Source organism: Mus pahari, chromosome 5 (assembly GCF_900095145.1).
Source record: "Mus pahari chromosome 5, PAHARI_EIJ_v1.1, whole genome shotgun sequence".
NCBI classification, from domain to species: domain Eukaryota; kingdom Metazoa; phylum Chordata; class Mammalia; order Rodentia; family Muridae; genus Mus; species Mus pahari.
Window position 1 is genome coordinate 149,175,421 of NC_034594.1, and position 16,164 is coordinate 149,191,584.

Sequence of the window (16,164 nt, forward strand, 5' to 3'; positions counted from 1 at the left end):
AGACAGGGTTTCTCTGTGTAGCCCTGGCTGTCCTGGAAATCACTTTGTAGACCAGGCTGGCCTCAAACTCAGAAATCCGCCTGCTTTTGCCTCCCAAGTATTGGGATTAAAGGTGTGCGCCACCACGCCTGGCCTTTATTTTCTTAACTTATAAGTTTTCTCTCTGCAAAGTAACTGTGGTCCTCTGAACAAGCCTTTCTTTTTCCTCTACTCTTGCCCTTCATTTTCTGATTAAGACTGGTGCATACATATGAATATAATAAACTTTTATCTCTATTACAGAGTTAATTATATATACTGCAAAATTAACTCAGCTGGCAGTTAAATCTAGTATTCATTGAGAATATAGAGGACAGTTCCTTATAGTATGGAGTTTATAGTTCTTCCCACTTAAGTAAATAAGGGCAAAACCATAGAACTAGTAAAGCAATGACTATGCTTAAGACTAGAATGCAACAAGATCATAGTGTCTACAGACCCTTTTAGACAGTTTTAACTATTTAAATTAAGTGACTAATTCTTTGATGAAGAAATTTTAACCTGAGACATTCCTTTAACATGTTACACTTCTCAAAGCATTCAACATGTAACTTTATTTGTAAGTATATCCCACTAAACATGTACGTCTTAGGACAGAGAATACACAGAATTTTCAATTTGAATAATCTTTTCCTCATACAAAGGCCGGCATACTATCAATGAAATTACTTCTTCAATGATGGAATAAGAAAGGAAATAAAACTATATGGAAGTTTTGCAGATCAAAACAAATTTAGTTGGACAACAGCTGCTCCAATTTCTATCATACATACTCAAACTTTAAAGAGGAAGCTACAAATGATTGAGCATGTGTGTTTATTACTCTAGTCCTTTTAAATCTCTGCTTATACCTCAGTCTAGCTTTTTTTGCCCTTTATTTTCTCTGCATTCATCCATTTATCACTTCATCTTCTTCAGATGTCTAAATCCAGTTCTCCATGTTTGTTCTAGCAAAGCCTAGTATTAAGCTGGCCTTACCTCAGCTTCTAGCTTTAACCATACCTCCTGAATTCTCAGCTCTCTTACTGTGGCAGTCACAGGACAATGGGGTGACTCTTGTTGTCTTTGAAGCAGTATTGGTTTTAGATTTTTCTGGTTTACACAATTGAAGAATAGATAAATTAGCTATCCAGTTGCATAATACCATTCTTTTTAATGGTCCTTGCTCTAAAATCTTGGGTTTCTCCATTCTGAAAGTGATGAAGTATTTAAAGGGCTCCTTGAGAATGAAAATGATACATATGATGATTTTAGACAACAACTAATGATCAGATTCTGTGAACTCCCCACTGCCTATCACTTTCTGTAGAAATGCCTTCTTTCTTGCACACTGCACCAGGCCAGGCTTGTCCCTTGTACTATAATTTCCACCTTGGTTTTTTTCTTTTCTTTTTTTTATTTATCCCAATTAGTGCTGAAAAAAAGTTTTCAGGACTCACCAGACTTCGGGTAGAGAGTCATATGCAGAAATAACTAATATAAAAACTAATAATTAAGAGGTCCTCTTCATACAGCTACATGACATGACAAGCTTCCTATGTGTTTTTTGAATTCCTGTTGAACCTAAAAAGTTTTACTTTCTTAAATAAATGACACTTATGCTTAAAGAAGTTGATTTAACCCAAGGGGATAAGTAGTACATATAGTTTATACACTTAATTCCAGATGCTTGGAAACAACCACGTTCTTAATGAATATATATAATCATAAAATAATAATTAATGAAAAAATATTGATCAACTGTGGAGTGAACTGTCTATAGCTTTTTAAAGTCCATACTTCTTTTTAACAATGGTAAAAGTACTGCTTACATATAACACGTATTTTCAAGACTAACAGGTCTCTAAAAGTCAGGCATAATGTCAGTCTAACAGTAGAATAATTATAGACTCAATATATTTATGCTTACAAATTATACATGTATATCAGTGAATGCACTGCAAATACTATAGAACAAATACTAAAATAAAAATAATATGAGAATTAAAAGTGAACGTAGTCATACTATTTTTGCCTGCATCCCAGAGGGCTAGATCTTGGTCATTCTTTGATGGACAATTCTTGAAATTGGAATATTCTAAATGTTAATGCACACATGAACCACATGGTTATCTGTTTTTAATATAGAATCTGATTGAATATGTATGTATCAGCCACTTAAGTGATATCAATGTTGTTCACCCATGAGCATATTTTCAGAAACAAGAATTTAAACAAGAGATTAATGTTTAGTTAAACTTAGATTGCTATTTTTCATGTGGTAAAATAAATAGCTCATTCTAAGGTCCACCATTTACTATCATAACAAATTGGGAAGTACTTTATAAATCATATAACAATCACCATGTAAATAAACAACATCAAAGAAATATCTGAAATATAGACAAGTCATTAGGACTGGGACTGGGATAAACCTGACTAAAATGAACAAAACATATAAACACTGATTTTGTTCTGATTCAGCACAGACAGTAGTGAAGAGAAACAAACAGAAAAGGGGTAAAGCTAATCAAAGCAAATGCTATTCATGTGCTCCCCAAATGAGATTAGTAGGTAGAAAACCAGTTAACATTTATATTCATATAGAAATCTATTTCCTTGTTCAGTTTTCATAGAAACAAACACAAAATGACAATAGTTTTAAAACCAATGAAATTTATATACCTTAAAAAGGCCCAGGTAGTTTAAGTGTAGAAGACTTAAAATTTAGGAAAATTCAGAATATAAGTGAAAATGAAAGTAGGAAACGTTTTGTCTTTGCTTGCTATTAGTCTTCTAGGTCCCTGATAAAACCCTAAAGTCCCAACTCCACCTACAGCATGGGAACATTTCGCACCACCTCTCCAATAAGGTCCAAGAGTCAACAGCCCCCCCACAACTACCATCATACTCAAATTTCAATTATTTACCTTGTCAATCATTTTTCTTGCTTCCACCTCCTCACTGTTGGGATTCTCTAACTCAATGGTATAAGTACCCTTGTCACTTTGGTCATCATCATTATCCTTTTCTGAAGAGGCAGAAGTAGCTTGATTTTTTAACATTACATCCATCTCCTGGCTTGGTCTGTGCCCAAGACTCCCTGAACTTCTTAATAATGCAGTTTGTAGGAAGGGTATTGACACCGATGGCTCCTCTGATTTCTGTTTTAACAATTTCCCATGTGGAACACCATGCCCCCCTCTGTGATGCGTAGAGCTAGTCTGTAAAGACAAAGAAACCGCTTTGGCATCTGCTGGTGGAGATTTTGCTTTTTCAAGTTTTTTATGTGGTGTTGAGAAAGTAGTTTCCTGACATAAGATTCCTGAACTTTGAGTAAAAGAATATGACCTTCTCTTTCTGGAATGATCTTCATCAAAGAATGCAATCATAAAAGCAGTTTGACTTACAGCAGCCTGGTCTTGATGCTTTTCTGTGGACTGGGCCTTCTTTTTCTGCTCTGAGTGATGGCGGCGTAAATGTTCCTCCAGAGTTGCACGCTTGCTACAGCGCCTGTGCGCCCCAGCATTCTCTGAATCACTCTGTGTACCATCATCATGTTTGTTTCCTGGACACAAAAAAGACATGATATAGTAGAGAAGAAAAAATTTCGTGTAGAAAATCAGAAGCACATACAAAAGTGCCATTTGTTTTGATATCCTTCCCCTTTCTAAGACAAAGTTGTATATCCTTTAATGTAACAGGTTCTGCATACTGCCCTCCTGTGCAACAGTTATAATTATATTTTACCCATCAATGAGGCCCTTTATAAACAATTGTTATTACTTTTCTTTCTCTAAATCTCAACTTTATAAAAGATTCCTCAATCCCTTAAAAGAATAAGCAATGTTCCATCACCTGTCATAGTTTGTACTTCTAACATTAATACATATTAGTTCTGCCTCTCAATTGTAAACCTTTGGTAACAAACAAACAAACAAACAAAGACCTGACTCCAAGGTTTCAACCCTACACAAAGAACTACAGGCAACTAAGGGATGACAAGAGTGGGAGAAACAATCGTCCCCAAGGAAGAACACACCAACTGATTATCCAATACCAAATGTCAGCCCTGCCTAAAAACATCAGAAAAGCAAGATTATATAGACACAGTAGATTGTTTATATATTTAGAAATTATGTATATAAGAACAATTAATGAAAAAAGTGAGCAATAATTTGAAAGTGAGTGAGAAGAGGTTTATGGGAGGGTTTGTACAGAGGAAAGCAAATGGGAAAGTAAAGTGATTATGATCTCAACAAATAAAGAATAATACTTTAAAAGGCTGGTGTAACTAAAACACTAACAGAATATGAATGTCATTAAAATGGAGTATATCTAAATTATGATATTCAATAATTTTAAAAGTTCAACATACCTTTCAATAAAAAGATTGAAATTTGTACCTACTATTAATAACAACCAAAGTTTACAAATGTTTTCCTAGCACTCTAGTGGCTTCAAAGAGTTAAATGCTGCTGACATCCTACCAACTACAAAGACTTCTGCTATACCCTTCTTTCAAATAAACTACATGGTACAGATATAGGTAGATATCATGTCCAATATTATACTAGCCTCCCAATAAAGGTTTTTCTAGATCAGAGCAGGAGTTACTCTAGGCATGTGCAGTGGTTTGAATATGTTTGACCAAGGGTGTGGCACTATTAGGGGGTGTGGCCTTGTTGGAGGAGGTGTGACCATGTTGGAGCCCGTTTTCTAGCTGCCTTCAGATGCTGATGTAGATCTCTCAGCTCCTCCTGCACCATGCCTGCCTGGATGCTGCCATACTCTTGCCTTGATGATAATGCACTGAACCTCGGAACCTGTAAGCCAGCCCCAATTAAATGTTGTTCTTATAAGAGTTGCCTTGGTCATGGTGTCTGTTCATAGCAGCCGAATCCTAAGATAGCATGATTTAGATGGAATCACCAATCAAGGATTAAATAAAATCTTTTCCAAGTTATAAATGAATCTAGTATATTGGAATGTACATTGACAGAATCCAATCTTGTAGAAATAATCTGATTATGAAACATTCCCAGGCTATCTACTCTAAAGTGAACAACTGCCAACAAGAGAGCAGTCAGAAAGAAAAGGCTTGCTGTATATGAAAGAATGAGATGTATGTCTAGGGGAAAGGATTTATAAAGTGTATGGGTTTGTTCCTAGTAAATCTGGAAGCTCCCAATAATGATGAAATATAACACAAGAGAAATACCTGTGAAATGTAGTACATAAAAGAAATGAGGACAGACAAGGGAACAGCAGAACTAAATGACATCTTGAAAAAAGGAAGAGAAACAGAGGGCACTAATACGGTAAAAATAAGGCAGATTCAAAGTGACAGATTAACATAAAAATCAAATGTGATGAATGTAAAACTTCTTCAAATTATTTACTATCCAAAAAGTACTATGAAAAGAAAACAATGTGCTTAATTTGTGGAATCTCTGCCACTGATAATTAATTTAGAAATCATGAGTAGTATATGGAAAACAGAGATGTAACTACTAGTTTAGATACACATTTTATTATAGTACTGTTTAAAACATATTGCGCTGGATAAACTGAATAGGAATTCAGTTTGTTAAGGTCCAAAAGAATAAACACTAATATTTTCTGTACTGTTAGACCTGTAAGTTAGACTGTAAATTTACATTCAGAATTTTTAATGAAAACACTAGTTTCATTGTTATTAATCTGTTGGAGATTAGTCATTTCTTATAAAATTACTAGTCCTTCTAGTGCTTCTGTGTATTACCCAAGGAGAAAAGTTGAGGCATGATTAGATCAGAGTTGTAATCTTATGTTTCTACTCAGTAAAAAAGACCACGCGAAAATGCTCAGCATGCTTCTTAACCCCTCTGCTGATCAATAACTATCTTAAATATAGACATTCACTTGCTATCCCTCAGGTTATCTTGGCTGTACTTTGTGAGAAGTTGGTATAAAGGAAGCTGCAACTCTCCTAAAGGGTGAAAGTGTATGGGCTTTGTGAACATTATTTTCCTCACTGTCCCAAAGCGCATGCACTTTACTCTTGTAGGAGCAAGGCATCTATCTATCTCTCTATCTCTATCTATCTCTCTCTCTATCCATATCTCATATCAATTGCTTTTCACAGTTGCTGAAAGTGCAAGTTTTAATAAATTGTTACTAGCTACTATCTACCTCCATTTATTCAAAATCTGAATGTATCCCTTTTATAAACTAATGGGAAACTTATTTATTGATAACAGCTCTGAATTTTGAAGAAAGTTAATGTCGTTTGTAAATAAGTCTGAAGAAATAAATAGCATGGCTCCATTTGGGATACAAAGTGAGTTATTGTAGGGAAAGTGTTTTTTGGATGGCTTTCAAAATAGGCTAATGTCAAGTATGAAAGAAGAATTCAAGGTAAATAGTGATTAGACTAATTTCTGGTAAAATTTAAAAATATATTCTGATCACTATAAAGACAGTGTTCATATGGGTATTAATGATTCTACTTCTAATTAGGCTCAAATAGGTCCTGGTGAAGAGCAGAGAATATACTAAAATGATGGCTTAAGGATAATTGTTAATACAGAAAACAATAACAATTACATTGCTATAAAAGGATTTTCAATATTTCTCTAAGAATTATTTTATTTTAGGTCTATGAGTGTTTTGCCTGCAAGCATGTAAGTTTACCCTGTGAGTGCCTGGTACCTGAAGAAGTCACAAGAGGACACTGGATCCACTCTTTATGGATGGTGTGGAACCAATATATGGGTGGTCAAAATTAAACCTGGGTCCTAACTGCTAAGCTACCTCTCCAGCTCCTTAACAAAGATATTTTGATGGAATCTTCCTAAAGGATCTTTTCAATTCATCCTTCATCTATTCAGTAAGTTTGAGTTTTAATAAGACTCATTTTCAAGGCATATACTACCTCTGATATACTACTAGCTTATCACTATTTTTCATCAAATTTACATTAGCAGTCATTTTACATGTTATCTTTAACCTTTGTATACGTATGATTCAACTATGATATACATAACATCTAGCAGGGGTAAATATATCACAATCAGAACTCAATTATCTTTCTGCTAGGTAACTGCTGATCACTATAATTAAAGCCAGAGTCAGTCCTGTCATTAACAATGAAGCCACATTGACTGAATGACAGTGAGTCCTGTCATTAACAATAATGGCCTATACTGAAGTCCCAGATGCAGGGTTAAGGAATACAGTAGGCTATATATGTTCCCTGACCCCAAAACAGTTTTTAAAATAGAATTAATCGTCTCCTCATAAAAGCCACAGAACTGTCAAATTCACAATCATTTGTTCAAAATCATTCCCTTATTGATAGCATATTAAAACACACAAAAAAAAAAATAACACAAGTTCCAAAATAAATTCAATTCACAAAACCAGTGGGAAGAAAGCTGATTAATTGTTACAATCAATATACATGCAATGACTGTAACTAAGTGTTGAATAAAGTATATGTAATAGCTAATATTACTATATAATATGATTAATGTCTGCAAATGAACATCAAATTGCAATAGATAGCATAAAAATTTATGTTAGAATTGTAAATACCTAGTGAATATATCTAACTGAAAGCATCTGTTTTGTGAGAAGCTTCTGCAAACAGTTTACAGTTAGAAGCACTCCATAAGTAATCTGACTTTCTGGTGTAAACAGATAAGTAGTTTAATTTTGTTTTCAAAACCTAGAAATGGTACTATATTGGAAATATGATAGAGAGAAAAAGAACTGCACATATCCTTTCTTTAAATCAAGAAAATGATGGGGATTATTTTCTGGAAAATTCTGCTTTGTATAATTAATAGATTTTGTATTTCTGCAGGTAAAGATATTAAATGACATAAGTAACCTGCCATCCCCAAACCAATGTGGTTTTGGCAAGAAAACAAAGAAAAGCTAATATGAATGAGAAATCTGGACATGAACAGTGTTGTTTGCTTTTGAGCTTTAAAACTAAATGTAAATTTTGGAAAAGATATTTTTCCACTGTATAATTAAGTAACAGTAGTCTGTTTGGTAACTTATGATACAATAGGAATCTCTGAAGGTCATTTTACCTTTCAACCTTTTCAAGTACACAGGAACATCACTTTTAATGCTCTTGGAATCCTCCTCTGTTCTTTCCCACACCATTTGAGGAGGGTTGTTTTGGGCTAGCCAGTCAGCTACTTTATTTTCTGGTGCCATCATTCCTGTCTGAATTCCTGGCAAGTCTTGAGTTCCTGGAGAGGCCTTCTTTGACTTGTGGCGCTGGTCAGAAGTGAATTTTGTCACATGGTCTCTAATAGTTACTTTTCCTGGTGTACTGTCATCAAATTCAATGGTAAATGAAGCATGCCCTGCACCTGCTGTATGGGAACTTGGTGTGTCTTTTGTTGGAATCTCATGAATAGTGCTCTCTGCTATATGTGATGGCTGCTGGAATTCTTTTGTAGGAATTTCAAAATAACTTGGTTCCCTACAGAAAGGAAAAAGTGCTTCTTCACTTGCAGCTGCGGATTGTTCCTCCACGTGCTTGGCATCTATGCTGCACCCTAATGAAAGAAAGGAGAGAGAGAATTAAAAATATTTGGGAGCCTGAAGCATGAGGGTCATTGGTAATGACCATTACTAGTCTGAGAATCAGAAGACAGATAACAGTCTTGATGAAAACAACTGCACTTGTATGACAGACAGAAGTCACAGACAAGAAACGTTCTTGACTATGATCCAATACTACCAGGAGATGCAAGGTGAACAGCAGCAATGCCAAAAAAAGCAAAACAGGAAAAATCAAGGTGAGAAAGAATTAAAGTATGGATGGAGGTGCTCTGTACATATACACACATGTATAGTTACACATACACTGTTTGATAGAAAAAGCATGAATAGCCTGAAAACATCACCGAATGGGCTATTTGAACCATTTGAGAATAATGTAGGGCTCTAATAGTAAAGAGGTAGTCAGGTGAAGATGGAGATATGAAATAAATACATAAGTGATGCTTTGGAATTAACAATTCCACTTACCAGTCTCAATTATAATGTTCAGACCCCACTCTAGGACAAAACTGATATTATGGAAGCTTGGGAGATGACACACATTATTAGGTAAGTGGTTAGTGATAAAACATGTGGCTTGTTTGCAGCAATGGCCATCCAAGAAGCAGTATGAAAGAAACAATGCAAGAACAGAAAATTCTGTTGTCAGCCAGTAAGTCTGGAATAAACTTAGTTTACACCTCTGCTGCATAACAACCAGTAGTGGCAAGGGGGACAAACACAGAACACTGTGACAATTCCTCCATTGCTTAAGACACTGCATAAAGGTGTGAGAAGATGTTCTTGAGCATTAGAAGTTATTAGGTAGTGTAGATGTACAAGAAAGAAGGTGGAGATAAACCTATCCTTTGGTTGAGAAAATAAAAGACTATCTATTACCAAGATAGCCTACAATGATAAAAGATTTGAATTGAAATAAATTTGCCTAAGGCTCAAATATCAACTTTATTTTAAGCAGATTCATAGTAAATCAATTACAATTTACTGGAGAGAAAAGGTAATACAAACTAGGCTGGTTTTAATCAGTTTTTAAAAATTACACAAAGTATTTAGTCTTCTGAAACATCTTCAAATATTACATCTCTGTACAATTCATTAGGTGCTATAATTGATGTCATTACATATTAAATATGAAATTACAAAAAATCTTTTATGTTACAGAATGAGAGCAATAGTCTTGTCATTAAGTATGTGGGGTATGGTATATAAGATATAAAATATATAAGATAACAGAGAATATAAGGCTCCATTACTAAAATAGTAATAATCATGATAGCCATGTTCATACTGTCAAAAAAGTATAAAAAGTCTGAGAATATTTAAGAATAGAAATACACAAAGTAAAAATTATTCTTTTCAAAACTAATTTCATTGGGCTTACCAATGAAAAGTGAAAGTATCTCAGAGAATTATTACAGCAAGCAGAGAGGTAAGATGAAAATCAAGAGCAGATAATTGGCCTTGAAAACATAGTATCCCCATACTGGAGAGGCTCAGGCTCTGGAGAACACTACTATAAGGTATCATTGTTCAATAACTTAACGATGATTCTCAGTAATAAAGGAAAAACTTAAATTGTTCTTAGCTTTCTCTAAAAAGGTAGTGATATAGATATTATATTCCATAATGACTTAAGACAAATGGTTTAATTTTTTTTTAAAGATTTATTTATTTATTATATGTAAGTACACTGTAGCTGTCTTCAGACACTCCAGAAGAGGGAGTCAGATCTCCTTACAGATGGTCCTGAGCCACCATGTGGTTGCTGGGATTTGAACTCAGGACCTTCGGAAGAGCAGTAGGTGCTCTTACCCGCTGAGCCATGTCACCAGCCCCCATGGTTTAATTTTTTTAATAACAGTTATAAAATTAAAGTTAGATTATATGGAAATTTTAATATGTGAATAGAGATTTCTCTGAAGACAAGTGGTCCCTTTCAAATTCATAGTGGAATAATTTAAGGAATTTTAACATCATGTTAGAAAAGTTAAACAACTTTCTTCTCTTATAACATTGATAAAACATACTTGGGTGTTCATAAATTTGATGTTAATTTCTATTCACATCTATTTTTATTTAAACCAAATTAAACTACAGGAGATAGTATATTTCTTTTTACTAATACTTTATAATTAACCTCAATTACCAAGAATTTAGTAACTAAGCTAGAATTTATTCTATATGCATAAACTAGAAGATATTAACAGCTAACAATCTATATTTTTGTTTTGTTTTGCTTATTTATTTTGAGATAGGGCTTATGTAGCCCAGGTTGGCTGGCTGGCTGGCTGGCTGGCTCTATCTATCTATCTATCTGTCTGTCTGTCTGTCTGTCTGTTTATCCATCCATCCATCCATCCATCCACATATATTTGAGAGAGGATTTCACTATGGCTTTACTTGTAGAACTGATCAGAAATTCTGTTACATGGTCTCTCATAGTTACTTTCCCTGACATAACGTCATCAAATTCAATGGTAAATGAAGCATGCCCTGCACCTGCTGTAAGAGAACTTGGTGTGTTTATCTTAGGAATCTCATGAATAGTACTATCTTTGGTAAGTAAACTAACATCACTGTGCCTCAATTCTTTTATCTATAAAATGTGCAGAGATAGCAGTAACTGCTATTGGATATTTCCATGATGATGAGATGCATACCAAGCATGTAGGAGAGATGAACACAGTGAGCAAGTCTGAGTGCCAGCCGCTCTGTCAGGCTTCTACTCTTTCACTAGGCACGTACACGCACCACTGGATTTTACACGTTATGTAACTCAGAATTTTAAAGTTGTGTGAGGGTAAATGACACATTTTTTTTTAAAATGGCTCCTTAATTTTCAGTACCTTATAATTATTTTCAGAATACTGCAATAGTTAAATTGATCTGTGTTTTCTAACCCATCTAACTGGTTATATCCACCCCACATTCCCCCATCCCCACCCCCTATCAGGTAAATAACTCTAGTGCAAAATGAAGTTAGACTATATGGAACTTGAAGTAAGGAATTTAGAGTTCAGTCAAGATGCAAATATAGTGAATATAGTGAATGAAACAGTATTACATACCAGCAGTATAGTATCATTACACCATGCATATTGTGGGAGGAGGCAGGAATTAAGCACAATTTATGTACAAAGGGGGATAAGACTGAAAAAACAATAATGAGATACAAGGTGTATCAGGGATCAAAAAGTTCAAATTCTACTTGGCAGGTAAAATAAAGTCACTGTATTTGTCTCGGAAATGAAGATCAGTGCATATTTGCTATGTATAGTTTACAGCAATGAGGTTAAAACTTAAAACTTAAATTATGACTCAGCAGTGGGAAGAAAGATACAGAAATGGGTAATATATAAAATGAAGAGAAGAAGAAATTAAAAAATAAAGCAGATATTCTTTTTTTTTCTTTTTTTTCTTTTTGTTTTTCGAGACAGGGTTTCTCTGTATAGCCCTGGCTGTCCTGGAACTCACTTTGTAGACCAGGCTGGCCTCAAACACAGAAATCCACCTGCCTCTGCTTCCTGAGTGCTGGGATTAAAGGTGTGCACCACCACGCCTGGCCAAAGCAGATATTGACTTCTGGTATCCTCTTCCTATTTCTCCTTCCTAAAGAAACTTTTTCCTAAAAGAACTTCAATAGTTTCTAGTATCACTTTTCTCTGACACTGCTCACATTTCCTAGGGACAAATAACTCCACACCATGCTTCGAGGGGAGCAAGGGTTTTATAGTGATAATCTCATATGCATCGCCAGAGACTGGTTAGAACAGCAAGTGACCTTTTGAATCTGTGAGAAGCTAATGAGAGATGTGTTGAAGATTTTTGGGAAAGGTCTTTTTCCAAATCCTAGAATGTCTTCTGTACACAACTTTTGTTCTTTTTTTTTGCTGGTTTGATCAAAATCTGTATAACTTTGAATGCTGGTGGCAGCAGCTCTGAATGTGAGGGTAACTGCATCAGTGTGTAAGTACTGTGGATACCAAGGCAGAGATGGCAAGACTAGCTAACAATCCTGTCTGTTGCACTGCACAGCCATGAGAGGAATCAGGTTCGGAAGCTAGTACATTCCTTTCCTACTTATCAGGCAGCCAGCCTGTCATTAACATGACAGGAGGCATATTAAATAGTATAAAGAAAAAGCATTGGGGAAGAAACAAGAAAGTTGTGATGAAGAGTTATTTGCAAAGTTCAGCATCATCATAGGACCTATTGATTGTCGACAGCTTTTTTAGACTTGTACACTGGTTTAAATAGACTACGTCAAAAGACAGAATGTTCATATTCTCCAGCTGAGAAAACTGCCATGCTTACTTTGTGTAAATAAAGTCAAAGGAAACTTGAAAGAGTTCTGGTGGGTACTGTCCTTGCCTCAGAGTCACACATCATATGTCTTCCAAACTGATCCTTGGTATCTGTAGTTAATTCCTCCAGTTTCAGAACTTCATCTGCTGTTACTAAACAAACTGGATCCTTCAGCTCTGATTTCTTTTCAACAACTTTATGTGACAATATCTCCATTAATCCTGGAAATCTTGATTTTTCTACATATTGGTTACCACTTAATTACACCACCAAGAACAGAACATGTTCCTTAGTTATTAATGTGAGGATCTAAACCATAGTTGATTCTGGCCTTTGGCTGTCGAACTCTGAATCATATTGCAATCTTATCTCAATAAAATGAGCAAGGTAATAAGGCTTTAAGAAACTTATTACTTTGTATCATATTTCTGAATATAACAGAATTTTTATTTTATAATGAATATATGAGAATGAATCAAGTAAAAACATGTAACTCATATGTACCTACTTTTATAAATTCATTTTAATAATCATTTTGAAATACTTGAAATGTTCAGTTAATGTTATTAACTTGTTTTTTAAACAATTTCATAAACAGGAAAAACATCCGATTTTGTATGATATACACATTGTATTTAGTATTTTATGTGGGACTCATAATACACTACAATAACAAAGCCATTTTAGGAATGAAGCTATAGTGTGGATCATTTTTCATAGTAGAGTAGAGTGACTTTTGTTCAGACTATAAATCCTTGCCCACTATGAATTGCCACAGCCACTGAGGTATTTTTACCTGAAGCCCCAGGTTCCTGACTTTTTCCCTCAGGCTTGCCATTGGCCTTGAAAGCTCTTTGTTCATCCTCTTCGGCATCTCCCCACCAGGATGGCTGACCATATAATGGAGTGCCTCGGGGCATAGCAGAGACATCTAAAAAGAAGTGGGTAAAAAAATCCTGCTAAAGCAGATGAGACAAGAAAATATACTTTATGTGATGCTAAATTTACTTAGTTGGTTAAAAGTACTCTAGTTTCAGCAATGTAGCATTTGTGCATGAGCTTAAACAGAACTGGACATGACTAAGTGAATGCACACTGGCAACGACTAAGTAATGCAACTTGCTATGTGTGACAACAGCTTTTTGTTAAGTGTTAGAGGGCTGATATAAAACTGAGATCTGTAACTCTGTAAAAAGGATCATTGAGTATTTAGACAGAAGTGTCTTACGCAGAAGAATTTTGTTGGAATTAAACAGTAATTACCAAGAGAATAATAAAAAAAGTCTGATCAGGAATGACATTAAATCTAAATATATAAAAGATAAAACTAAAGCAAATTTTGGCATGCGAAATGACACAATGGGTATTAAATAGTAACTACATTTGTGCTCGCTCAATGCTAGCAAATCTTTGGTTTCAGTAGATGTATTATTTATCAGTTTAATACAGTTGTTACTTGAAGGGATTATCTATGTAAAGCATCTGTAATTATTAATGCTGTAAGCATTAGGTGATATATGGATGATGCAATATTATTAAAATTTTCTCTTTTGCAGGCTAGAGAGATGGCTCAGAGGTTAAGAGCACTGACTGCTCTTCCAGAGGTCCTGAGTTCAATTCACAGCACCTACATGGTGGCCCATAACAATCTATTCTGGGATCTGATGGCTTCTTCTGGTATGCAGGTATATATGCAAATAGAGCATTCATATATAAAAATAAATCTTTAAAAAAAATCCCTTTTTTGTTTATAATTCAGAGAAATATAGATAATATAAAAATAGTAAGATACAGTTTTAAACTATTATTTCCTTCAAGTACTGAAACTACTTTCCTTAAATATTTAAGATATGGGGTATATTTAGACATAGTTGTCGATGTTTTCTAGGGTTAACTGGCTACATTAAAATGTACTCTGGAATTAGTCACTAATATATATTATTTTTATGCATGTACAGATAGGTGTAGGAGAACAAAAATATTTAAGACTGAGTATAAATTCAAAAATTTCCAAAGAAGTTAGACTATTGCAATATATGTTATACTGACAACTATTGTGTTTATATTGACAAACTATTGTGTGTTGTTGGAGCTCAGTGAAGTGGGACAGAGAGCATGCCTCATGTCAGACCCCAAGCACGTTTGTCTCAAAGTGTTAGTCTCCTTAACTGGATGACAGGGAGAGAAGAGAAAAACAGCCCAAAAGTACAATGTGTGTCCTTGAGAACAGCTAAAAGACAAACGGTTTTCACAGAGATTATTATTGTTTATCCACTAATATGCAAGTGTCTGCCGAGGAGAGAAGCTGGAAACTTGGCTCTGGGAATCTGGGCCACCAGGAGACAGTTCAATTGAGGACTGTAGCTAACTGCCTCAATTTCCCCAGTCAGATTCTGTTAGATGTTGTGAGCAACATGATACTACCTTCCTAGATTTAGTTTGTTGTTGCTTTGCTTGGAAGTCTCACCCCAAGGGACACTCTCTCTGCCTGGGACTTTGCATTGTGAACATCAGCTACCTACTTTGTAGGTGCTTACACAGTTTCTGTAGGTACCAACTTGATGGGGTGTGTGTGTGTGCGCGCTCCCTCTCTCTTCTCGCTCCCTCTGTAGAGACCCATCGATATGGCTACTGTAGATCACTCTCCAGATTGTGCAGAGCACTTACCCACGGGTTTCTCTTCAGATTTCAGTGCTTCTGTGGCTCTGGGCTGCACTTCTGCAGCAGCCTCTACTTTTGAATCTGTGCCTTTGGCACTTGCTGATTTTGGTAATTCTGATTCTGAAGACTTCTGGGACAACTGAAGCTGAATGGTAAACTTCTCGTGCTACAAAACATTTAAAATCAAAGTGAAGCTTTTATGAAAGAAGTCAAGTCTAGTAACAGGCTGGCAACAGGATAAACCCTTACCTTAAGAGCTTCTTCAGGGACCCTCATTTCTCCTCGTACTACAGTGAAGAGATTTGTATGTAAACAGAGCTAAGGAAGAATATAACTCCACAATTCTGGTCACTGTGCTTATAACTTGATGCTCCAGGAAACGGGGATGGGCGGGGTGGGGTGGGGGAGGGAAACCCTCTCAGAGACAAAGGGGAGGGGAAATGGGGTAAAGAACTCTTGGAGGCCTTCCCTTGTGATGGGTCATATAAAGTTTGCAAGACCAAGGGGCCTCTTTTCCCAGTGATGGCCGATTAGGCCATCTTCTGCTACATATGCAGCTAGAGACACGAGCTCAGGGGGTACTAGTCAGTTCAAATTGTTGTTGCACCTACA

General features: G+C 35.4%; 1 protein-coding gene across 12 annotated transcripts in view; it reads right to left on the minus strand.

The window, feature by feature from the left end:
- Window positions 1-16,164, minus strand: part of Cep170 (centrosomal protein 170) — an 88,099-nt gene that overhangs the window by 37,146 nt on the left and 34,789 nt on the right. For 5 of the 12 annotated variants that reach the window (XM_029538219.1, XM_029538215.1, XM_029538216.1 and 2 more), the window contains exons 5-9: window positions 15,802-15,860; window positions 15,559-15,718; window positions 13,688-13,822; window positions 8,103-8,579; window positions 2,949-3,586 (exon numbers count right to left, since the gene is read on the minus strand). In XM_029538219.1, the coding sequence (XP_029394079.1) occupies window positions 2,949-3,586; window positions 8,103-8,579; window positions 13,688-13,822; window positions 15,559-15,718; window positions 15,802-15,860 (1,469 nt within the window). The remainder of the gene's footprint in view (window positions 1-2,948; window positions 3,587-8,102; window positions 8,580-13,687; window positions 13,823-15,558; window positions 15,719-15,801; window positions 15,861-16,164) is intronic. The other 7 variants (XM_029538227.1, XM_029538226.1, XM_029538222.1 and 4 more) reach the window with 2 other exon arrangements.